Source organism: Electrona antarctica (genome assembly GCF_951216825.1).
Source record: "Electrona antarctica genome assembly, chromosome: 4".
Classification (NCBI taxonomy): Eukaryota; Metazoa; Chordata; class Actinopteri; order Myctophiformes; family Myctophidae; genus Electrona; species Electrona antarctica.
This window is the reverse complement of record NC_136809.1, coordinates 31,712,411-31,736,867: the sequence shown is the minus strand read 5'-3', so window position 1 is coordinate 31,736,867 and position 24,457 is coordinate 31,712,411. Positions and strand designations below refer to the sequence as shown.

The window sequence follows — 24,457 nt, the reverse complement described above, 5'->3', positions numbered from 1 at the left end:
AAAAAAAAAAGATGCCTCATTGGGCAAAGGGACAAAGCTTGGCAAGCTTCCGCTCATGCTTCCGCTATGCTTCGCAAGGAATCTCATGAAAATGTTGCCCGCCTCTCGAGAACACACGCCCCAGAGGCGTCTATCTTTACATGTCTATGGTCAGCACTGTGCCGAGTCATCAGTCAAATGCCACGTTCTGATCATGACAAGAGAAGAGGACAATGCAACAGTGGGTTACCATGTGGGGGTCTCCGGGGGTCCCTGGGGGGGTCCCCGGAACATCCAGACCCCCAGGAACGCGCCCAGGGGGCCGGGCCGAATCCGGCGAGCCGCCACACGTCCGAAACGGTTGAGAAATGACAGTTACCGTGTGGGGGTCCCTCTACTGTACTGTACTGTCACTGTACTGTACTGGCACACCCAAAATCATCATATATACAGTTAATATGTGCGTTTGTGTGTGTTAGGTTGCGCACAGGTGGTGAAAAACAGCCATGTTGATTTCGTGCTCAGACCCAGGCACCCATCCACCCAGCCACACACATAGCTCCGGAAGTTCAGATGCAGACATTTGAATAAAAACTGATGTTGCTCAGCAAGAGCTGTGTGCAGGATTTTTGTTCATGATATACAGTATATATATTTATTTTTTCATGATTGTGTGTGTGTGTGTGTGTGTGTGTGTGTGTGTGTGTGTGTGTGTGTGTGTGTGTGTGTGTGTGTGTGTGTGTGTGTGTGTGTGTGTGTAGACAGACACAGAGATACGGTAGAACTGGAACCATGTATCCCGACCACACAGTACAAAACTCCAAACTCTTTCAATCATTCTCTCTCTCTCTAAAATCTTGAATCGTGTACACTGTGGAAAAATGTGCTGCCAAAAACTCACTCAACTGTGTGTGTTCATAGAGCGAGAGAGATATTTTGCTGCTCCGGTAGCAGTGAGTCCTACCAGACCATAACCACCATCTACATTCATCAGCCACAGTCAATGAGTTGAGACAAGCTCACAGGCCTAATACTTGTTTCATATAGGGGAAAGCCTTCAACATTCCCTGAAAACGTATTGGCTATCAGCGTGTGTGGCCACTTTCTTGTTTGGGAAAGACAACAAGGTTTTATTTCTAAACATCTAAATTTAACTTTAATGGAGTGGACTAATGGCACAGTATCTAGACAAGGGGTGCCCACAAGGTAGACCGCGATCTACCAGTAGATCACAAAGGCATGACATGCCACGCCACTAAAACATGATATAATTTAAATAAAATATTTTTGGGATCTGCCACCTGAATTAAGGTGACTTGATTGATTGACATCGAAAAGGGCCTGTTAACCTACAATGGAATACTTTGTATTCAAGAATGCTGAGTAGAAACATCAGTAGCATTACAAAGTTATATACAAAAAGAAACATACCAATTCCATTTCCCCCCTCTATTTCCCATTCCAAGTCTGTTCATCATTTTCAGCAATGGGATAATATTTTGTTGGTGGGTAGATCTTGTTGAGCTAGTCATTTTGAAAGTAGCTCTCAAGTCAAAAAGTGTGGGCACCCCATTTATCCACCATACAATATGCCCACGAAATGGCCATGTGTTGGTCTCTCACGCAGCATCCTCATGTGTACTACATGCAAGCACTTAACCACTTAAACACTCTATACCAATTAGTAAATTGATTGGGTCATCATCTATGGACGTTGTATTTCCCTTTAACTCTACTCCTAATATCTTCCCAGAAAATAGCCAATCTACTTGTGTTCCCCCAGAATATGAATGCTAGTGTTCCAAGTAATTGCACAATAATACTAAACTAATATTGATTACCCCACTGCACTGCAGGCTATGATGTACTACACATGTAATAACAGTGACATTTTTCACAAGTAAGCCTATACTGCCTTAAGCTGTTGTTTAAGGCTAAAAGTTTAACCCGTTAAGTGTGTCCTCTGTTGACTGCAGTCAGCGATGAACCAAAGCAGAGACTGCATGCTGTCATAACATGTGTGACCTTGGGGCTTGGAAGGGAGAGTGATTGTGTTGAATGTGTCTTCATCATATAAACGGTAACCTAAAATAAATCTGTCTTCAAAATCAAAAATGTCACCAGCATGAAAATGTGACACTGTCACTCAGACCCTAAAAGGCTGTGGGTCATGTGTCATGCCACTATAGCAGAGGAGTCAATACAAATAAAATGATAACAATAACAACAAGAAGGGGGGTATTACACTGACTGAGACATCACTTTAATAAGGAAAGAGAGACTAATTCAACACACAATGTTGCAGGTTTGCGTTTGCGACTTGCGTACTGTATTCTCTACACATTGTGTAGACTAGAAAGCAGTGATTCATAAAGTGGGGTACAGGGACGGTGGACCCCCAGGGGTCCTTGAAGGGTTCCCACTCCCAGACAAATGTGTTAATAATATATAGCATCACAATCAGTTTTTTTTTTTTTTTTTTTGTATGGGGGTCACTGGCATAACATACTTTTCAGTCCGTAGCCACTAGTAGCCGGACACATGATTAATGTGGGGGTCATTCATTGACATGAAAAAATATTTGAGAACCACTGCAGTAGTAGGACAGATGTTCTTAACCCTCTTCAGGAAACAGCTGGAAGCCTCGTCCGCACATACTCTAAGGTCCGCACACAGGTCTCAAGGTAATGCATAGTGTACAGTTACTGCCTCCATAATAACTGAGTAGTTACCTTGATGAGATCCAGAGGATGCGTGCAGCATGCGGCCCCGCAGGAGGCGAGCCCCCCGAAATACCAGCGCGACATCCGTTTTTCCGTCATGTTTTCACTTTCCACACAGACAGACAGACAGACAGACAGGCTACCGGAACCGCGCTACTGGACCGTACCAACCAACGCAGTGACCTCCTCCTATATCTAATGTATCAGTGCCTGCAGTGCTGGCTGCTGTTCTGCTCTGCTGTCCTGGCTGCGTTCCACACTTAGCACGGGTGTAGCTTCGTGGTTCCAAATGATACACTCGGAGTCTCGGACTCGTTAATCTTCAAACATACCGGGCGGTCGAATGCGTCACGGTGAAAGGGGACTTTGGGTTCCCACCAGCTCCACGCGCAGTCGCGCGCACGCACGCCACATCATGTCCCAGCACATCACGGACGGTGGATGCGTGGAAGCTTCTGCGTGCATGCAGGGTCAGCGCGTGATAGGAAGGACTCACAGGAGCAGATCATTCAGAGGGGGGGGGGTTGTATCTGTCTGCGAGAGCTTGCACGCGCAGCCAATTGCCACTGCGGACAGAGGAGCTGCCTTCCCGTGCTGGTCGATCCAAAGTTCGCCGACGTGCACGTGAAAGAAGTGTGTGTTATTAACAACGAGGTCTGCTTCAAACTCCCCGGCTACTAGCTAGTCTTCTTCTACGATGTTCACCCGCACCAGTGTAGCCTGCCTACACAACAACCTCACAATACACCCTACTTTATCATTCATTGTCAACTGCCCTGCGGTTTTTAAAGTGACACGCACCCTCGTCCGGCTGCATAGACATGCAGGAACACCCTGTCTCTTTAAGGAGAAACATTACAACATTCTCGAGAGACACACGTTCTGAGTTCTGAGCTAAAGTCAACCACATTCTCTCTCTCTCTCTCTCTCTCTCTCTCTCTCGCTCTCTCTCTCTCTCTCAATTTCAAAGGAGCTTTATTGGCACGAGAAAACATGCGTTTACAACTTTACATTGCCAACGCAAAAGTGGAACAAAACAATCAAGATAAAACAATGTATATGCAAGAAATCACACCCATGTGAAGTGAGGGGAGCTCTTACAACATCGAGGACAAAGCAAACATTAAACTATGTTCATTGTTAATGGCATTTAATGTTTGTGTTAGTGACAAAACATTAAACTCTGTCCATTGTCAATGGCTTTTTTAATGTTTGTCTAAGGAAAAACAAACATTAAACCTGTATATAGGAGGGCCCTCAATAAATATTGAATGTATTGGAATAAAATAAAGATGTAAACAGAGCTGTGTTACATTAAGATGCATTGTGCAAGTGCATTTTCTGTCAGAGATAGTTATATCATATGAGAGGCTTGGTATAGACTCTCTCTCTCTCTCTCTCTGGACCTATGGACTGCAATAAGAGGCATACATAATTGCATTATATTTACATGAAAAGAAGTTAAAGAACCAAACTACACTTGCTGATATGACAAAGGGCTAAGGGCATACAATGTGACTCTGTTTCGTGGCTCGTTGGTATGTGGACTTGTATGTGCCAAATAAATGTAGAACTGTAGGAGCTGGAGCGATAGAATGTCTGCAGGCATTACTGCTGGCGAAGGCCTTCATGTTCTGGCAGGTGTTAAAACGACTTTGGAGTCACGGTCACTGCCTACTGTAGCTAGTTACAATCTATAATAATTGTCAAGTTAAGTCACCCTTAGCACAATTAAAAACAACCGGAGCTGACCCAATGTGCTTGTACTACATACAATGACTCAACAATCCAGGGCAAAGGGCAAAGTTGCAAAAGGAAGCTAGTTTCATTCAACAAACACATGTGCATTGTAATTTGTACACAAGACTTGTGTGTGTAATGTGTATGCAAAAAGATATCCTCACTCTATCTCATTGTCTCACTTTATCTCTCGTTCACCTTAATCACCCTCCCTGTGTGTGTGTGTGTGTGTGTGTGTGTGTGTGTGTGTGTGTGTGTGTGTGTGTGTGTGTGTGTGTGTGTGTGTGTGTGTGTGTGTGTGTGTGTGTGTGTGTGTGCGTGCGTGCGCGTGCGTGCGTGCGTGTGTGTGTTCTTCATTAGCAGATTTAATAAAACAGCTGGATGTGTGTGTAGAGAGGGACAGATAATGGAATATAAGGTCAGGTTCCCACTGGATGCTGATTGAGCTTTTGAAACTACAGGATCTTTGAGAAAGTTCTGTAGAAATGTAACACTGTTAAATGAACAGCACACTGACTGAACTACAGCTATCAGTGGAGTTTCACCCCAGGGTCTATCACCTATCTAGCTAGCTCTCTAATCTGCCACCTCACTGAAACAAGGCCATGGGCTCAGTATACCATTGCTACACACATGAAGAAATGCAATGTCCTGTTGTTTGCCTTTAAGAAAATCTCTAAAGTGTTCATGGCCCACATCTGACAACTTAATTCGGAGGTCAGTACGTGGTCAGATAGGGGGGCCTCAGAACCTTTTCAGAGCATTTTTATTTTAATGGCCCGGCTTGGCTCAATGGAATGAACATAGCTATGTATTACACTGAAAACTCATTTTTCAAGCTTTTAAAGAAAAATAATACTGATATTCAGTTTTTGCATGTTAATATTGTATTTGGAGGCCCACTTGCAATATCCTGACGGCCCACCATTGCTGGCTTAACTACCGGTATCTCCAATATGCACGCACAAAGTCTTTAGATTTGTGTACAAATAATGTTCCAGATCCCTGTGAGCAAGGCAATAGCAGTCCAAGTCCAACCGAGGCCTGCACCAGCTTGTTTTACCTTTGATTATGAAATCAACTTTCAGGACAGTAAAACTCACTGCTCATTGGAGTTTAGGGACCTCTAGTGGCTAGATGCTAATACTAACATTCTGCCACATAGAAGCACAAAGATATACACATTTGTATGCTGTCAGAAGTAGGCCTAGGCCTAGGCTATTCTGTATTTTAATATAGACAGTGGCTGATGACTAATTGGATTTCACTTAACTCCAGTCCCAACATTCTTCCCTGAGATCTGATTAGCGATCACCAATAAAATAAATAAATAATAATAATTAGAAAGTCTGACAGGAATATTGGACAATATATCAACTAAATATGGGGATCAGAATGGTATGTTTCTGTTTTGAATTTGTAAACAGGAGTAGCCTGTGTTTGAATGGAATATCTATGATGACCTTGAATGACATCATCTAACTAACTTGATGTTGTGTAAGGCCCAAACCACACCAATGCAACTAGTCGCAACTCCTTGCAACAAACCAGTTTTAAGGACATGTCACACCAATGCTGCAACTCCTTGCAACTGCCATGGGGATAATGGTTTATCACATGCAACTACTGTACTCACAACTGTTTGGTTGCAAGAAGTTTCATGGCGAATCATTGGTCCTTAGAAGACATTTTCCTCTGTAAAGTGATTATGCACTCCCAAACCAGGAAGCAGATGGCTGCATAAATGCTGCCTATTGTTTTCAAAGAACCATCATAGTAAATAATGTTTTCTTGTGAGTGGGTCAGTGGGATAGTCATGACTCACACTGGCACGTGCTATGAAGATCTTCTTTGTTCATTATGTTTTTTTCTGTGTGATATTGTTCTGTGTACTCTCTGGAGAAAACTATGATTGACGTCAACATAATGTACAGTAGATTCAGTTTCCCTGTACCTGACTTGGGACTAATAATTAAACATGTGATGTGATTAAAAGTAGTAGTAGTAGTAGTAGTAACAACTAATAATAATGCATCTCTACACTACAGGTCTTCCTCTGATGAGGTCTCCAGCGGTGTGGATGGACTCCAATTTTTAATTTGGTAATTTGGACATACGATGACTCGGAACATGGGAAGTATACAGTATATCACACATACTGTCTGTGTCTATATCTACTGTACAGTCTACAGTACATATAGTACCGCTACCTATACAATCTCTCCCATGCATGGGAGTGCGTGTACATGAGGCAAACAGTTAACAAAACATTCCACACATCGCCCACACGTGCACTAGCATACACAGATATACATACGCACATTGGCCCTCTGTACACAAACTGCCCACACAAAGCACAAACACAAATGGGCATGCACACACACACACACACACACGCACGCACGCACGCACAAACACACACACACACACACACACACACACACACACACACACACACACACACACACACACACACACACACACACACACACACTGCGCAGTGCGCACTGAGGAGGCAGAGTGGCATTTTAGAAATGACAGTTACACACATTATTAAACATCTGGCTATTAGAACACCCCACAGTTCATTTTAACACCCACCCAAATATGCCATACATGACTATTAGAAAACACGTCATTTGAACAGATCTTCATTATAACTAGAATTAACATCACACACTTTAGATGAATGAACAGAGCATGGGAATCATGATAATTTCTGTTATTGAACACAAAATGTATAAAAAAAAGAAATAGAAAATTCACATCTAACATTTAAGAAGCACAAAGTGTTTCATAAGAGAAACAATATGATAAAAATGTGATTTGATCTCATTATGTAAGAAAGTTGCTCTGACTAGTTTTTGGCCCCTATCTTTTTGGGTAACTTACATATCCGGTTAAGTACATGTATATGAAAGTATATGTATGTGTTTATATGACTGTATGTGTGGGCTTGTTTCTTTGTACATGTCCAATACATCATAAGAAAACATCTCATACAAAAGACTTCTCCTGCTGTTTAGCCTCTCCTGATGCCACTTGTGGTGATGGGTTGTTTTTCACAGGAACACCAAAAGTAGGGAGAGCTGTCCCACCTGGTGAGGCAGAGCCTGCATTCAACAGAGCCCCTCCAACCATCAGCAGCACACTTGCCACCCAGCCGAGGTACAATGCTTGCCCTAGCTCCCGTTTTAGTGGTGCTGCAACATTTGGGTCATAGAAATCCCGGATTATTGAGTGGGCAGTCCAACAGATGGGTACCAGGTAGACCAGGCCAGCTAAGAGGAAGAGGACCCCGGCGATCCTCGACAGGCGAGCCTTGGGCACCTGGTTACTGTCTCCCATGCAGTGAGTACCTTTGGCCCCAGCCACCCCAAGTGTTAGGGCCAGCACGCACAGGAGCAAGGCCAGTACAGTGAGGCCACGGGCAGCCTGAAGAGAGACAGGCAGAGCCAAGGTGGAGTCATAGGTCTTGCACTGGATCTGACCTGTTGTCTGGGAAAGACAGTTCATCCACAGTCCTTCCCACAGCACCTGGGCGATCACCAGCTCTCCCCCTACAAAGGCAGAAACGCGCCACAGTGGTGCAGCACACACTAGCACTCCACCGACCCAACCCAGCACAGCCAATAGCATACCCAGCACCTGAAGACCCGTAGATGCCATGGTCACGCACAAAAGTATAGTCTTGGATCTTGGGGTAGTTGAAATTTCTATTCTTTTTTTTCTCTCTCTCTCTCTGGACTTTTTGAAGGGAAACTCGCAGTTCTGTGATTCTTTTGTAGATTGTGATAGTGTTATCACAGTGTGCGTCTTAGATGGTCATCCTTCCTCCTCCGAGCAGCCTCTCTTGGTTAACACTGTGGAAAGTGAATCAACATTGTTTATTCACTCAGTAAAGTGTGGAACAAGCATACTTGTACAGTATACTGCACATAAATAATGCAATACATAAAATTGTAGATATTTACTGTAGTAAGGCTGGTCCCTCATGGGTCCAGTAAAAATAAAAAATAAATTGTGAAACTTACTTCAGTAGCCATATGATTATAGGTCCAACAACGGTGTTTTGATGCTCCTCTATGTTTCTCTGTGGTAAAGCAATGTCAGTGTGACTGGCCACTCTGTCTCTCTGGAGCTCATACACATAGGGTGTAGGAGGGCAGAAATGTGTAATACTCCATGCATCACACACACACACACATGCGCACGCCGGCGCCCATACACACATGTGCATACGCACACTCGCACAGGCATGCATGCACACACAGTTATGCAAAAAAGGATGGTAGTGCACAAGGCCACTTTGTTACAAGATATTGCAGCGAGCTCATGGACTCGGAATGAGGAAAGTCTTTCTCCCTCTGTTTATCTTTTTCTAATTCTCTGTTTGTCTTTTTGGTTGAATGCTAAAATTATAGTCCTCCGGGGAACATGGCAATCTTGGCAGTTATAGTCCTCTTCCATCTCCACTTTGTCCTCTTCCATTTGCCAATTGTAATATAGGATACATTCCCTTGAATAAATAACAAACTTATCACTACACAAAGAGTAGTATGGGGAGGTCTGGAGGGTTATCAACGAGACTGGATGGAACAGGACCAAGGAGGGACAGGTTGAAAGACAGCAGATGGATCTGTGGAAAACATACCGTCCCAACGGGATACCCCCAGAGGTCTTAAGGATCTGTGATCTTGACAGCATCATCCTACAGTTTTGTAACCTTGCTCTATTCTAAGCAACAAGCAGCCTGAAATGTGGTCTCTCTAACATCATCCCGCTGAATAAAGCTGGAGAGCTCTTTAAACCAGACAACTATACCGAGGCATCAGCTTGACATGTATCACCGCAAAGGTTTACAACGAATTATATTGAATACATCACGCCATCAACGCTCACCTGAGGAAGAACAAAAAGATCCTAGCCCTAAGGTGAATACAACCTTTCTCCCTTCCTACCTAGTCCTGGACTATGCGCTCAGGAAGGCCATCGGTGGACGAGAGCATGCTCTTGGCTTCACTCTTAACACCAAGGAGGTTGAGACGACAGTAGTCCTGACCTGGACTATACGGACGACATCAGCCTGCTCTCCGACCATGTGGAACAAGCACATGTGGAGCTCCTGAACAGAGTGGAGTCAGAGTGTGCCAAGGTTGGCCTTCGGCTAAATGGCAAGAAAACTGAGGTTCATCTATAACATCTCAAATTCAGAACATCCACAGAGCCAAAAAAAAAGAATCCACCTCTGACAACAACAGGAGACAACAACAGGAGGCACTGCTCTGAAGGAAGTTAAGGACTTCAAATACCTGGGCTCATGGGTCAAGATCTTAAAGTGAGGAAGGCACTTGCATTGAGGGCCCTGAACAACGTACCAGTGTATGAAACCTCGCCTGACATCAGCTTCTTCTATGCAACGGTATAGTCTATTCTCCTATATTTCAGTGAATGCTGGTCACTGAAACCAACTCTGCAGAAGTCTCTACGGGTGTTATACCAGAATCTTGCATGCAGTACTTGACATCTGCAAGAGTGAACATGTTATACCCACAATATTCTGTATGAGGAAATACCAAGGGTGAGCGAGAAAATAGCAGCCAGGACAAAGTAGCAACGAACTGGCCGGATGTATGGAGAACCGGAAGCGGTGATGGAGGGCTCGTCAACTTGGAGGGAGAGAGAGATTAATGTGTAAGCATCTTATGTAGACTTTGATAGCATTCTATGTAGACATAGCACTATATGCTATATACTATATATTATATGCATAGTTTCATTATATAGATATTCCACTGTTATGTTCTTAGCTTACGTATGATTCACGATTACTTTTTTATGTATATGATGTATTGTCATGTTTTTTGTTCTTGCCTAATGTAAATCGCTCTTAATCCAGAGCGATTTACATTAGGCAAGAACAAAAAACATGACAATACTAAATAAATGCCTAAATTGTAAATTGTGTTAATAAATATTAATATTGCAACTGGTAGCTGATTTAATCAATGATCTCAATCTAATAATAATAATAATAATAATAATAAGAGTAATAATAATAATAACAACAATAAGAAAAATGATTGTGAATTTGCGACCAAAGGTCGCAGTTAAAGTATGAAACCGTGCGTTTTTTTGTCACTCAAAATGCTCATACATTTTTGTCACTAAAAATCTCGTGTCTCGTGACATCACTATGACACATCATCAGGGATGATAGTAAATACGACCTGCTGTCGCAATTAAGCCCATATATGGAGATCCCTGATGTCATCAATATTAGTATATATGTCAGAACCTGTTCTGACATTCCATATGTTGATCCTTCACCATCCATTCTTCCTCTTTGATGTCTCCCTTTTGACTGATACCTGTCCATTTAAAGTCTCTAGATGGGCCTGCGCCAAAGTTATTTGCGCCGCCGCGCCCGGCAGCCGGCGAAAACTAGAGTTCTCAACAGGCCCTAAAATTAAGGCCCGGCCCTACTGTATCTGGGCCCTCATCAAACCCTGTACACTCAAGACACTGCCACCGCTGCCACCCTTAGATCATCTCCATATATGGAGCTGTCATATGTTGATCTGACCTTATCAAACCCTGTAGTGTACACTCAAGACACGCTCCATATATGGCCAGTGCACGCGAGGTTGCTTCTCGCCCTCAAGCGTCTTACTGGTAATAATAATAGCTGTCAAATAATCTGTGAGATGCAGTGGATAAGTACAGTACTGTATTGTACTTCTACCACTACTGACAGATCCACTGGACTGGACTTTTCAAAAAATAATGGTAAATCGTGCCTATCTATAAAAAATAAAAATAAAAGCTTCCAAACAGCTGTTTTGCTCTATACCTGAGAACTTCCATCACCCAGGCTCAGCTGAGATCATGGCTCTAAATAAGAGTAAGTTTGTAATTTTGTGAACTGTGCTGGCAGACAGCTATTTCTGAAGCTATGATGCTGACAGACAGCTATCAACTGAATCAAATTAATGGGTTAGGTATAATGATTTCCACCTGTAGGTGATATTATGATATATCAACTTTGTGCATGTGCTTCAGTTTACAGTTATATTTGATGTTTTACTGAACATACAGGCTCCAGGATTGTTGCACATAGCATAATCCTCCACTAGATGGAAATGTTACACTACCAACATGATTGAGGTCCTCTCGAGTTTAGGATTCATTTTCCTAGAAAACACTGACATAATCAGAGAGAGAGAGAGAGAGAGAGAACCAGTTTTTCTAGTAACTGCATCATCGACATAAGATTCCATATTCAATTATTCATCCAAAGTTTGTAGATGCTAAATGTCTAGGGCCTGAACGTAGGCAAGAAATGTCTGTTTATTGTCATGTGATGGGATAGTTTTGTTTCTTGGTAACATGAAAGTAACACTACAGGTAGGCCTACTGCAGTCTGCAGGTAGGCTAGTAATCATTAACGTTAACTTGACGTGTGACTACATCAGACGAAAGAGACTGGGCAAATGTAAAGAGAAGACATATTGTTTGTAAGAGACCACACCTTCTGTTCAAGTTAAAGAAGAAAACACAAGTGGATTAAGGGGGTTTGTTGGGGAGGAGGTTGGGAAGTATTACGGCACAAAACAGAATCAAACAGGTAAGTGGTATGATATCGTCTTTGGTGTATTCATAGTTTATACTGTGGTGATTGCTACATGGATTGGCTGTGAGACTAGCAACGCTGTGTAGTTAATAAGGTGATGGGAGTGATCGAGATAAGCAGAGGTGGTCTCTACTCCTGAACCTACGTTGAACACATAACTACATTATTATTGTGAATGTGTCTGACTGTGTATGTTGGCCTACTGGCCAATACAGTCAGATTTAATTATTATATTCTATAACCAATTAAGGTTGTAACCTTTACGGGTTGTAGTATTTTGTTTAGTATTTTAGTTTTGTACAACTTCCATCAATCAAATTCACTGTGTAGCCTAGTGTAATGTACAATATTTGTTAACAAGGCACAGACATTGTTTTCCATATTGAAAAACTTGTTGGTTGCCTAAAAAGATTACTAATATTGTGACTCTCCCCCATGTTTTAATCATTTCAATTTAGCTCCATTATTTTGGATACAGTAGTATCAACTATGCTAACCTAAATTAACTGAAATAAAGAGAAAATTATTTGACATGTCTATTTTTCCCTTTAGATAGGTCAGTGTCTATCAGGGAGTACAAACCTGATGGAACAATCTTCGAACCACCAACAATCCACTGATTACAGGATGAATAAAAGTGAGTTTTTATTTCTTTAACCATATGGAGTGCTAGGATAAGCAACAGGGACAGGGAGTCAGGAAAAGACCAAAATATATTTGTAAAGATAAGAAAGTCAAGTCAAATGTGATAAAGTGAGTTGGACGGTTTGGTAAAGAAGATAGGATATTGTCTTATATCGTATATTCAAATATTCAAGGGCCTATACAACATGAAATTCAACTTTTCAAAAATGTGACGTGTTTTTTGCGCTCCCAAATGTTTTCTAACCCACAAATACACAATTTTGAACAATCAGGCTTTCTCCATCACACCTCAGGCACAGCTCAACTGATTTGGTTGTACTGGTAGTGCCAAGCATACTCCTAAATAGGCAAGTTAGTGCAGGCCACCATTCCAGAAAACGTTTTAGTACTCAAAGGAGTTCACACACACACTTATCTGTATATTTGGCATCCTTAGGACTTACACTCATTTGTCTGCACCTGAACTAATCCGACCTTGAGGTGTTTTTTATGAGATTTCCCCTGGGAGTTGAATTTCTTTTTAATACATTATTAAAAGTTACATTATTAAACACCTTTAGAGCCCGGACGGTTAGCTCAACCGTCTGGGCACCTAGGCTGCTGAGCCAGCCTGACGGAGTGCCGTGCCGTGTCGTGTCTTCCCCACATCTCTCTCCCCATTTCCTGTCAGATTACTTTCAACCTATCAATAAAGCCAGAAAAATTGATGAAGACATTTCTTGGTAACGATTTCATTCGCAGATTGGTCAAATATCGGTGATTTACAGTAGGCCATCAGAAATACGTTTGAGGGACATAAACAATATGATATTACATTTTTAAAACGGTTTTAAAATGCATGTAGTAGTTCCTTTCAATATTCACATGTGCAGGTCCTAGTCATAGAGACTCTCAGGGACTGCAACAAAGACAAAAAGGAGACATGCAGACGCAACTGTTGTCCTCCAAAGACCTGATAACAGTCACCAAAGGATCTTTGATCCAGGAAGCAACACTAGGTGAGTCAAGGAGAAGATTGTTTGTCCCAGTAAGCACAAATCAGTGAGGTGGCCATTTGGCCATGCAGCAATGCAATGTGATATAATCGATAATGGAAGCCTAAATATAATTATATATAATTATAATACTTTATATAATATTATATATAATATAATTATAAATAAAACATGTTGTTCAGTATATCTGACTGCTTGTATTGACTGATAAAAAATGTGCATGCTGTGCAGTAATATAGAAATGTGCATGCATTGCAATACATTGTAGAATCGAATAGAATCGTTACCTGGTGAATCATAATCGAATTGAATTGTGAGGGCAGTGCCAATGCACAGGCACTGTTGCAGTTTGTCCATCGGTGCGTGAATTAATAAATAATGTTTTTGGTTTGTGTGCGTGTGTGTGTGTGTGTGTGTGTGTGTGTGTGTGTGTGTGTGTGTGTGTGTGTGTGTGTGTGTGTGTGTGTGTGTGCGTGCGTGCGTGCGTGCGTGTCTGTGTTCATTACAGTGCGATCCAATGACGTGGAAGAGAGAGATCGCTACAGATACCAGTGGAGAAAAGAGGACAGGCAGCGTATTATCAGTGACAGACTGGAGCTCCTTGTTGCTGTGGTTACAGGATTAATAATTGGCTGGATCAATAATTGGGTTGGTTATGATGGTGCATTCATAGGTGTTGTCACTGGAATATTGATATGGTGTTTTACTGCACTGGTCAGAAACCGCTGGAGCCCTTAAAGGAGCACTTCACCCATTTTCAGCCTTATCTTCAAATGATAGCCTACTCCGTAATGCTCATTGTCTCCACCAGGCCGAAGGCATACTGTACTGTATGTTTTGCACTCCATCCGTCCGTGTGTGAGTGTATGTGTCCGTCCGTCTGTGTACAGCTAATCTCCGGCACTGTTAACCCGATCGATGGCAAATTTTGCACACACACACCCTGGATGGCAACGATGAACCTCTACCCCACATTTTCCAGAATGGCCTGTTATAGCGCCACCAGGAGGCCGACTTTTTAAAAACACATTTTTTCATATTACCATAGTCACGTGTTCAAGATGGATCTGTCCGATATTTCATATTCCATTCTAATTGGCTAACATTGGCTTTCAAAGTTTGCAGGATTGGCCGGTTTTGAACACAAAGCCTCAAATCAGGAACGCAGCGTGCAATTTACGTGAAATCTTTCACGCACTTTCCTACTAGGCTGAGGAATATACCCCACCCTTTTCACATTGGCCTGTTATAGCGCCACCAACAGGTGGATTTTTGCAGAACACATTTTTGGAACAAAATGCCTCAAATCATCCAATTGCCATAAGAACAAATGGCACCCTTTTCACATTGGCCTATTTAGCGCCACCAGGAGGCCACAATCTGACCTGGCCTGGCTGGTGGAGACCTGTGCCCCGAGGGGCACTTTTTCTAGTTAATCTGTCACTCTGCGTCTCATTGGTGGCTATGGACAGTTCTGAAACTTGCCTACCAATAAAATCATTGATCGATTCCAGTATAGACTACAGCCTTAATTGCTCTTCCTGGAAAGTTAATATGCTGAAAAGAAACCATTGTTCTTACAAAATAACCACTGAACCAAAAAATAATATTAAAAAGTGTGAAATCTTCCCAGAACCCTGTTCCAATCAGGAAACTTTAGATGGCCAACGCAGGGCCTAGGCTATCTTGGAGTTGTATTCCCATCTAATCTGTCAGATCTCATAAAGGTTAACATAGAACCCCTATTTGAAAAATTTAAGCTTGACATAGAACGATGGGCACCTCTTCGTCTCTCTTTGTGGGCAAAAGCGAATGTGCTAAAAATGACTGTAGCTCCCAAATTTAACTATATTTTACAATCATTGCCCGTTGAGGTTCCCATGAAGTACTTCCACAAGTACAACCAGTTGTGTAGCCTTTTTCTGTGGGAGGGGAAACGACCTAGGATATGTCTCAAGAAACTTCAAAACAGGGTAGATCAAGGTGGTTTAGGGATACCGAATCTACTTTTGTACCACTATGCCTTTTGCCTGCGGCATTTGGCACACTGGTCACTTCCCCCCGAACGTGCCCCCCCGTGGTTTGACGTGGAAGGATATCAGTGTTCTGCTCTCCCCTTGAAGGCCTATGCCTCGGCCTCCCTACCTTCAAGTGTACAGTCTCACCCAGTGTTGACATGTCTGAAGGGGGTCTGGAACAAGGCAGCTAAAATTCTTAACTTTGATCCATTATTAAATAAGACTTCTAGCATATGGCTTAATTCTCGTATACATATTGGCAGATCCTCCATCTATTGGAAGGAATGGGTGGAAAAGGGAGTGGCGGTGCTTGGTGACCTCTACAGAGACCAGGAACTCAAATCATTTAATGACCTACAGGCAGAATTTAACCTAAATAGACAACAATACTGGCATTATGTCCAACTTCAAAGCCTGTTGAGAAAAATGTCTAGAAGCTCCTTGGTCCCTCAGAATGGGAAGACTCCCTCTTCTATTATCACTAGCTACGGTAGGGGTCATGAAGCATCGCTCTACTACTCGATGTTGCTGGAGAAAGTTAGTACTACTAGTGCTCTGAAAATGGTATGGGAAAAAGACATGCAAACTACTTTTACAGAAAAAGAATGGGTCAACATACTAGGCAATTCAAAGCACATGTCACGCAATATTCGCACTAGGCTAATTCAGTTTAAAATCTTTAATAGAATGTATTGGACCCCTTCTAAATTACATAGAGCAAAGCTCAAAAATGATCCAGGATGCTGGAAGTGCCCGAACGAAGGTACGTTGACCCATGTCTTATGGAAGTGCCCCAGGGTACAAGATTTTTGGACACAAATACATGATCTTATTGAGAGAATCATTGGTCAAGATATCCCTCTCGATATCCGCTTATTTATACTAGGAGATCCTTCTATTCTTAAAGATATAACTCCTTCCACACACGTGGAATGGATCCAAACAGCCATAATGCTGGGCAGGAGGCTGCTAGTCCAATTATGGAAATCAGCCCACGTACCATCAATAAATTACAGAATGGCATAACTTACTAAACAGTACAGCGTCATATGAAAGAGTATCATTCTCTATGAAAAATAGGATAGATCAGTTCCACCAGAAGTGGGACAGATTCCTTCTGTACGATAGCACTACGTAATGACAGACTACTGGCTGCCCCCCCTACAGTAGATCCTCGCCTGCTCACATATATGTCTCTATCGAGAAGAACACAGCCTCCCCTCCCCTTCCTTCCCTCCTAGTTGTGTCTTTTTCTTATTTTTTGTAATGTGACTGTCGATTTGTGTCAAACGCTTTTTTTATTTTATTTTGTCCTTGTTTGTTTGTTCTGTATTGTTGTTACTGGTATTGTGGGTGTTGTGTTTGTGTCTGAAAAAGAAAATCCAATAAAATACTAATCACAAAAAAAAAAAAAAAGTGTGAAATCTTTTTGAAATGACCAAACCTGCCTGCCGATGATGTCACATGGTAGCAAATGCATATTAATAATAGCAACATAATTATAAACAATGACAAAGAACAATAATGAATTGCAGCAAGAAGAGGAAAACACAGTAAATTGATCATACATTGCTCATAAACTGAAATGTATAGGTACTGTATGTGAATTAGTATCTTGAGTTGTATATATTTATGAACTAAGTTCACGTCACCAGGCTTTCCATAGTAACTGTGGAAAGCCTACATACTATTTAGGTGTACTGTTAAGTTGACATATCTGGTCTAAAGCCTGCCTGCGTTTCTGTATATCAAGGTACGGCCACGGAGCCGACTTGGGGACCCAACGCAGCTCCTCCAAGGAAAACAAACAAATTAACGGAGCTGAGCGTGAATCCCCCCCACCACCCACCCCTTTTTTTCCCTCACTGTATATGTTTCTTTTCCCTTTTTACCTCCTTTATGATGAATTCCTGTTCTGTCTATAGAAGTGTCTATTTGTACGTCTCTAAATGTTTTGATGATTTGAACATGGTGGACCCTATTGGAAACAAGTGTAATGCTTAATTGGGTCGTCCACTCACAGTTAACAGCCTTTGTATTGAGTTTGTGCTTGAAATGTACTGTAATTCTGCAAACTGTTAATAAATTCTTCAATCAATCAATCAATCAGCCATGACATAGAAACTGCAAAGTGAATTAAGCCCAATCTATATGAACATGATTTTGTTCCACGCCACATTTTTTCAAATCGGCCTTTTATAGGGCCACCATAAGGCTGTTTTTTGCTAAACACACTTTTTGTTAGTAGTCCAAGTCCAACAGATTTTGTCCAAACCTCATGCAAATTGGTACACAATGGTGTAGCCCAAGAAAGATCTGATTACCACCCATGGTGGTGGAGGCAGTGGCGTCATGATTATTATAAATATATACATTTTCAAATTAATTGAATACTTAATAGAAATACAATGTATATGCAGAAGACATTATAATGCTCAACATATTGTATTTGTTTGTTTGTTGTTGGTGCTGCTGCATAATTGTAGCCTACTTGTAGCCTATTTCAAAGAATCACTGTGTTAATAGGCGAGTATTAGTTTTACATATAGTGGGTTTGATAAACAAAGTGCCCCCTTTGGAAAAAAATATGCCCCCCTGCTGATTTGTGCCTGGAGACGGCACTGGGTTAAAATAATAAAAGTCTATCTGCACAACAGCATTGCTTCTAAAAGTTTCTTCTGCCCTGGGTAGGTAACCCAGACTGGGATTTTCTTCTTAGACATCACAAAACCATAGGTGTTGTCTGTTGTGTCATGTGCATTTAGTGTTAATGCACATGACATTATGTGCATTATGTAGTCATAGCACTTTATAGTACACATGTATAATATATTATATAGTATAGTATGTATAGTTTACATAGATACTCCACTGTTACGTTCTTAGTCTACGCATGATTCATGATAACTACTTTTTATATATGTGATGTATGCCATGCTTTTGTTATTGCTTAATGTAAGTCGCTCTGGATTAAGAGCGTCTGCTAAATGCCTAAATTGTAAATTGTAAATTGTGTTATATAGTTGGTTACTTTTAAGATACAGTATGTCCCATATAAGCTCCCCTCTCGTTTCAACCTTATCGGACCGATAAGTGTTCGTTGCTCTGTCTGTGTGAGACAAAACTATGTGAAAAGGCCATTTATGGAATGCTCCCAGGTTTTAATATGTGTCTGTCTAGTAGGGGGCGTTGCTGGAAATGAGAACCTTTGCTCAGTCTCAGCTACTACCCTGTGTAAAAAAAGAAAAAGAAAAGAAAAAGACAATACTGGACTAAACTGTATGCAGACCACCATACTGTATGTTCATGAACACATATGGAAATTATAGTCACAATCAAGACTATCCAAGATTGTACCATTAGGAATATCACATAGCTTTTTGGCAATTGGGGTATAGTAGCCTACTTAAGTTACTGTAATAGTAAAATGTTATGTTACTGAACATGTGGTTCATTCTGGAGACTACAGTGCATACAGGAATATTAAGTAGCCCTACTATAGTACGGCTACTTAATATTCCTGTATACACTGCAGAAGTCTTTCTGTATGCACTGCAGAAGTCTTTCTGTATGCACTGCAGAAGTCTTTCTGTGCACTGCAGAAGTCTTGCTGTATGCACTGCAGAAGTCTTTCTGTATGCACTGCAGAAGTCTTTCTGTGCACTGCAGAAGTCTTTCTGTGCACTGCAGAAGTCTTGCTGTATGCACTGCAGAAGTCTTTCTGTATGCACTGCAGAAGTCTTTCTGTATGCACTGCAGAAGTCTTTCTGTATGCACTGCAGAAGTCTTTCTGTGCACTGCAGAAGTCTTGCTGTATGCACTGCAGAAGTCTTTCTGTGCACTGCAGAAGTCTTTCTGTGCACTGCAGAAGTCTTGCTGTATGCACTGCAGAAGTCTTTCTGTATGCACTGCAGAAGTCTTTCTGTGCACTGCAGAAGTCTTGCTGTATGCACTGCAGAAGTCTTTCTGTGCACTGCAGAAGTCTTGCTGTATGCACTGCAGAAGTCTTTCTGTGCACTGCAGAAGTCTTGCTGTATGCACTGCAGAAGTCTTGCTGTATGCACTGCAGAAGTCTTTCTGTGCACTGCAGAAGTCTTGCTGTATGCACTGCAGAAGTCTTTCTGTATGCACTGCAGAAGTCTTTCTGTGCACTGCAGAAGTCTTGCTGTATGCACTGCAGAAGTCTTTCTGTATGCACTGCAGAAGTCTTTCTGTGCACTGCAGAAGTCTTTCTGTGCACTGCAGAAGTCTTGCTGTATGCACTGCAGAAGTCTTGCTGTATGCACTGCAGAAGTCTTTCTGTGCACTGCAGAAGTCTTGCTGTATGCACTGCAGAAGTCTTAATTGCTACATGAGGCTATAGCCTCACGTAGCAAGATTTCTGCCTTTGTAATGCAAATCCACGCAATGCGATATTGATACCCTTCTACCCTAATGGAAAGGGGGTACACAAGCACATGGCCGTTTATCCGTCCGCCTTCTACCAAACTACAAAGTAGGCCTACCGTACAGTATGGTACAGTACGGTACGGTACAGTACAGTACCGCACTCAAATAGTCTGACTGAACAAGTGGGCACCCTGGACAAGTTGCCACCCTGGACAACTGGGCACCTGGACAACTGGGCACCTGGATGAGTGGGCACCCGGACAACTGTCCACCTGGGTGAGTGGGCACCCGGACAACTGGCCACCTGGGTGAGTGGGCACCCAGACAACTGGCACCCTGGTTGAGGGGGCACCCGGACAACTGTAGCCTGGCTAATAAGCCAGACTAATATCACACTGTCTTGTAATCCGCCGGCAGGCAATTTTTTCGCGTCTGGCTTATTAGCCAGGCTAGGACAACTGGCCACCTGGATGGTGTGGCGTGGTGCTAGAGTTAAATTACAGGCTGCAGGATTGTTGCACATAGCATAATCCTCCACTAGATGGAATAGCTACACACAGCCAACATAATGGAGTTTAGGTTTCATTTCCCTGGAAACACTAAAGCTTGTTTCCCTGCAACACAGACTCTGAGAGAGAGAGAGAGAGAGAGAGACAGAGAGAGAGAGAGAGACCAGACCAGACCAGTATTTCTTTGAAATCTGCATCGGATTCCGTGGTTGAAAACTCCATCCATCCAAGTTATTTAATGGAAGCTAAATGTTTCGGAGGTAAGTGAATTCAGCCTGAAGAAATGTATGTTTATTGTTGTCAATACCCACCTACTTATAATAGAGGTTTTCTTACTCTTGCTTACTCTTGCTTACTCTACTCTTGCTTGAACTCTTATTAAAATGTATGTTTTATATTGTTTTTTTGTTTGTTTTTCTGACAGACTCCCCCTCTGACACAAGGATTGTGCTGGTGGGGAAGACCGGGGCAGGGAAAAGTGCGACAGGAAACACAATCCTGGGCCGAAAAGTGTTTCATACAGAGGACATATCCCTGTCTTCTGTGACAATCCACTGCTCCAAAGAAATCAGCCATGTTGACAGAAGAACTGTCAGCGTCATCGACACACCAGGGATATTTGACACTGCGATGACAGCCGCACAATGGAAAAGTGAAATAGAAAGATGTATCCATCTGTCCAGCCCTGGACCCCATGTGTTCCTGCTGGTCATCAGCCTGAGTGCGAGGTTCACACAGGAGGAGAGGAACACCGTCAAATGGATCCAGGACAACTTTGGGGAGGAAGCATCCAAGTATATTCTGATAATTTTCACATGGGCTGACAGGCTCAAAGATTCAGTTGTAACCCACTTACAGAAAAGTCCCGAACTCATGGATCTCATCAGTAGCATTGGTGGGTACCTGGTCTTCGACAACACACGTGAGGATAATCGTACTCAAGTCAATGAGCTGTTTGAAAAGATAGATGAGATCATGGAATGGAATGGAAGTCATTACACCAGCGATCTACACCAAGAGGCACAGAGAAAGATGAAGGCGGAGGAATGGAAGAAGTGGGGAGTCGACACAATGGAGAGTGTGGGGACTGGTCTGCTTGGGGCAGCAGTAGCTTCCTTTAGCACAGCTAAAGCGGTATCAGCAGTCATGGCTGTAACTGGAGTGATTTCCAAATCTCTCAGCTGGTGGATGAAACCAAAAGATGACCAAAAGATGAAACAGCCCTGACCGACTTTCATCATCGTGCGGCACTGATGGCCGAGTGGTTGGGGCGCCTATGGAGACTATGGACTTTGATGCTTGACAAAGTTGACAGCGTGTCCCGGGTTCGATTTCTGAGGACAGAATCCTGCATGTCACTCCCGACTCTCTCCCTGTTTCCTGTCTCTCTCCACTGTAGCCTACTATCAATAGAGGCAGAAAGCCCCCCCCCCCCCCCCTGGGCCCTGACACAGGAGATATCAGTGATATTGAAGATGTTATTCCAATGAATGAAATAAGATTAATTTAACAGCATTTTTATTTTTTCATTCAAATTCTCATGTATGATCAAAGATGACTGGTTGGTCTTTCAACTTTTTCTAACTACAAAATGCTTTTTAAAAAGTGACATAAGCCTGACTGTAGCACCAGATAAGGTCACATTATTCTAACTATGCTTAACCACAGCACCAACCTAAATAAATTGTCACATTAGCATGGAACTTACAACATACTTATGTATAATTCATTACTCAAGCTGAGTGAGGAACATGATGTGTCATTTTCATTTCTGTACTTACACAATATCATTTTATATAAACTTATATTACAAATTATATGCACATTTCTCTCTTGTATTTACCCAGGGTTGGGATGGTTTTGTTTTATTGAATGAATTGTGCTCTATAAATAAAATAAAATTTAGTGCATTCAGAATCTGTCCTCCTGCATCCTATGTTACTGACATACTGAACAGGAGTTTAAATCAACAGGCTTGAGACCATTCAGCTCTTTGAAGTGAAGAAAGTACAGTACAGTATAAAGACATTATGATTAAAGGAGCATTTTTTACATACAGGGTCCTTTGATTTTTACCCTTATTTTTAGGCCCCTTAAAGGTCCACCTGTGAATGAATTAACTGAGGATTTTCCTGTGTAGGCAGGCATATTACATTTTGATTTGTGTGCACATAAATCTACAAAATAACTTTTGACTTAAAATATTATACTTATTGGAATCAAACTTGCCTAGGCTTTTTGAAATAGGGAACGTACATTATGCTATAGAAGCAGTACAGAGACCACACAGTAGGAATAAGTAGTGTACTAGCGTAACAACTGTTGGCATTAGCGGTTCATAATGTGATTTCTGGATTATCGTGAAATTACATAAATCAAATCAAATCACGTTTATTTATAAAGCACATTTAAAAATGTGCTGTGCTGTACAGAACATCAACATGACAAGCATGAAAAAGAGCAAAGCCAAACAACTTACCAAATCTGTTCATTTCCACAACAGGTTATACTGGAAAATGGATTTTCTGTTTACTAAAGAGATGGAGAGACCCCTGTACTCGTCCCTTTACTTTTATTATTACGTGGGTTGCAAATGCTCCAAGAAAACTTCCTACAACCTCCAGGTAGGCCTCCAATCATTTTGCCTAATGTATAGCCTACAGTAAATCCTCTGAGTGTATATCCAAATGTACAAGCACGTACTGCATCTTCCTCTGATTCTCTCTGTATCCTTCTCTGATATTTTTGTTGTGTATAGGGTGGAAAAATATCCTGCGTTCCAAAGGATCCAATGTAGAAGTGTTTTTGTTAATACTTTTCAATGGTCAAAATTATTTAAAAAAAAGCAGATCTACAAGTACATGCAACATGTTGTGAGCTTGTAGATCGGTTATTTTTGCAAATTTTCTGTGAGACTGTATTGTCACTCCCTCCATGAACGAGTTAGTTGTTTCTCTTTTACTGATGGTTTTATTAAGCTCTCACACTCAATACACCAACATCAAAACTGATAAACACAAAGAATAAACAACGATCAGAACATGAACAAAACGTAAGCACATAAGCATAGGATTCCCCCCCATTGACAATCTCCACACGAAGAAACAGCGCAAGAAAAGAACCCTCTGCCTCCCCCCTGTACCGTGCATGCATGATGAGTGAGTAGATAACGATAAAGGGCACGACAGGATTTAAAGGAATTACCCCTGATTACAAAGCATTACATTATTTTATCTCAACCTTGAAAGATTGTACCACTATCTGCTCCGCTATGGTGGTGGCCAAAATGGTTGCCATCTAAAATGTTTGAGTGGCCAGGCCCTTACAGAGAATTTGTGCCAAATTTCATCCTTGTATTACAACCTGAAAGATATATATAATTATCTTCTCCGCTAAGATTGTATTTGTGCCAAATTTCATGCTTGCATCATAAAGTGAACGATTCCTATGACATTTGCCATTAATCTGCTCCGCTAAATAGGCCTATAGCAAAAAAAGCATATCTACAAGCTCAAAACGTGTCGCACTGTGTCCCGTTTTGCTTGTAGATCGGCTATTTTTGCTACTTTTTCGTGACAGAATGAATGACGAAGTAGGGAAAAGGTTAAAACACAGAGATAAGAGGTTTCTGCCCGACAGTATGCAATGTGGCCTCTGGAGTGACTGTGGAAATATAGCAGACCTCTGTATCATTAAAGTTGCACATCCTGGGTCTACACGGATGCTTGACAAACTGCTGTGAGCCATCACTGGCTCAACACCAAATAAGGAAATGGCACCGGAAGTGACGTAATTCCAAATTACGAGACAAAATAATGACCTTTTC

General features: G+C 41.9%; 3 protein-coding genes across 5 annotated transcripts in view; 1 reads left to right on the top strand and 2 right to left on the bottom strand.

Annotated features, from left to right (window-relative positions):
- The window catches only part of slc25a10b (solute carrier family 25 member 10b), a 13,932-nt gene extending 10,543 nt beyond the window's left edge, over positions 1 to 3,389 (bottom strand). The window contains exon 1 of the mRNA XM_079500233.1: positions 2,712 to 3,389. Within this exon, the coding sequence (XP_079356359.1) occupies positions 2,712 to 2,801 (90 nt within the window). The 5' untranslated portion in view covers positions 2,802 to 3,389. The remainder of the gene's footprint in view (positions 1 to 2,711) is intronic.
- Positions 3,390 to 7,117: 3,728 nt separating this feature from the next.
- Positions 7,118 to 8,571, bottom strand: LOC306921512 (claudin-4-like). The gene is made up of 2 exons (XM_079498660.1): positions 8,477 to 8,571; positions 7,118 to 8,305 (listed from the first exon to the last, which is right to left on the bottom strand). Exon 2 carries the CDS (start codon positions 8,109 to 8,111, stop codon positions 7,440 to 7,442), a length of 672 nt encoding a protein of 223 aa, XP_079354786.1. The 5' UTR covers positions 8,112 to 8,305; positions 8,477 to 8,571; the 3' UTR covers positions 7,118 to 7,439.
- A 3,229-nt stretch (positions 8,572 to 11,800) lies between these two features.
- LOC306921552 (GTPase IMAP family member 4-like) lies at positions 11,801 to 22,490 on the top strand. Of its 3 annotated transcripts, none has more exons than XM_079498727.1 (6): positions 11,807 to 12,069; positions 12,632 to 12,712; positions 13,593 to 13,718; positions 14,224 to 14,367; positions 20,786 to 20,891; positions 21,056 to 22,490. In XM_079498727.1, the coding sequence occupies exons 5-6, from the start codon at positions 20,870 to 20,872 to the stop codon at positions 21,856 to 21,858; spliced, it is 825 nt and encodes a 274-aa protein (XP_079354853.1). In that variant the 5' UTR covers positions 11,807 to 12,069; positions 12,632 to 12,712; positions 13,593 to 13,718; positions 14,224 to 14,367; positions 20,786 to 20,869; the 3' UTR covers positions 21,859 to 22,490. The 3 variants fall into 3 exon arrangements, 2 of the variants coding, with proteins under 2 accessions (XP_079354853.1, XP_079354852.1); XM_079498726.1 differs by having other exon boundaries at positions 12,628 to 12,712; XR_013789789.1 differs by lacking the exons at positions 20,786 to 20,891; positions 21,056 to 22,490 and having other exon boundaries at positions 11,801 to 12,069; positions 12,628 to 12,712; positions 14,224 to 14,517.
- Positions 22,491 to 24,457: the final 1,967 nt, after the last annotated feature.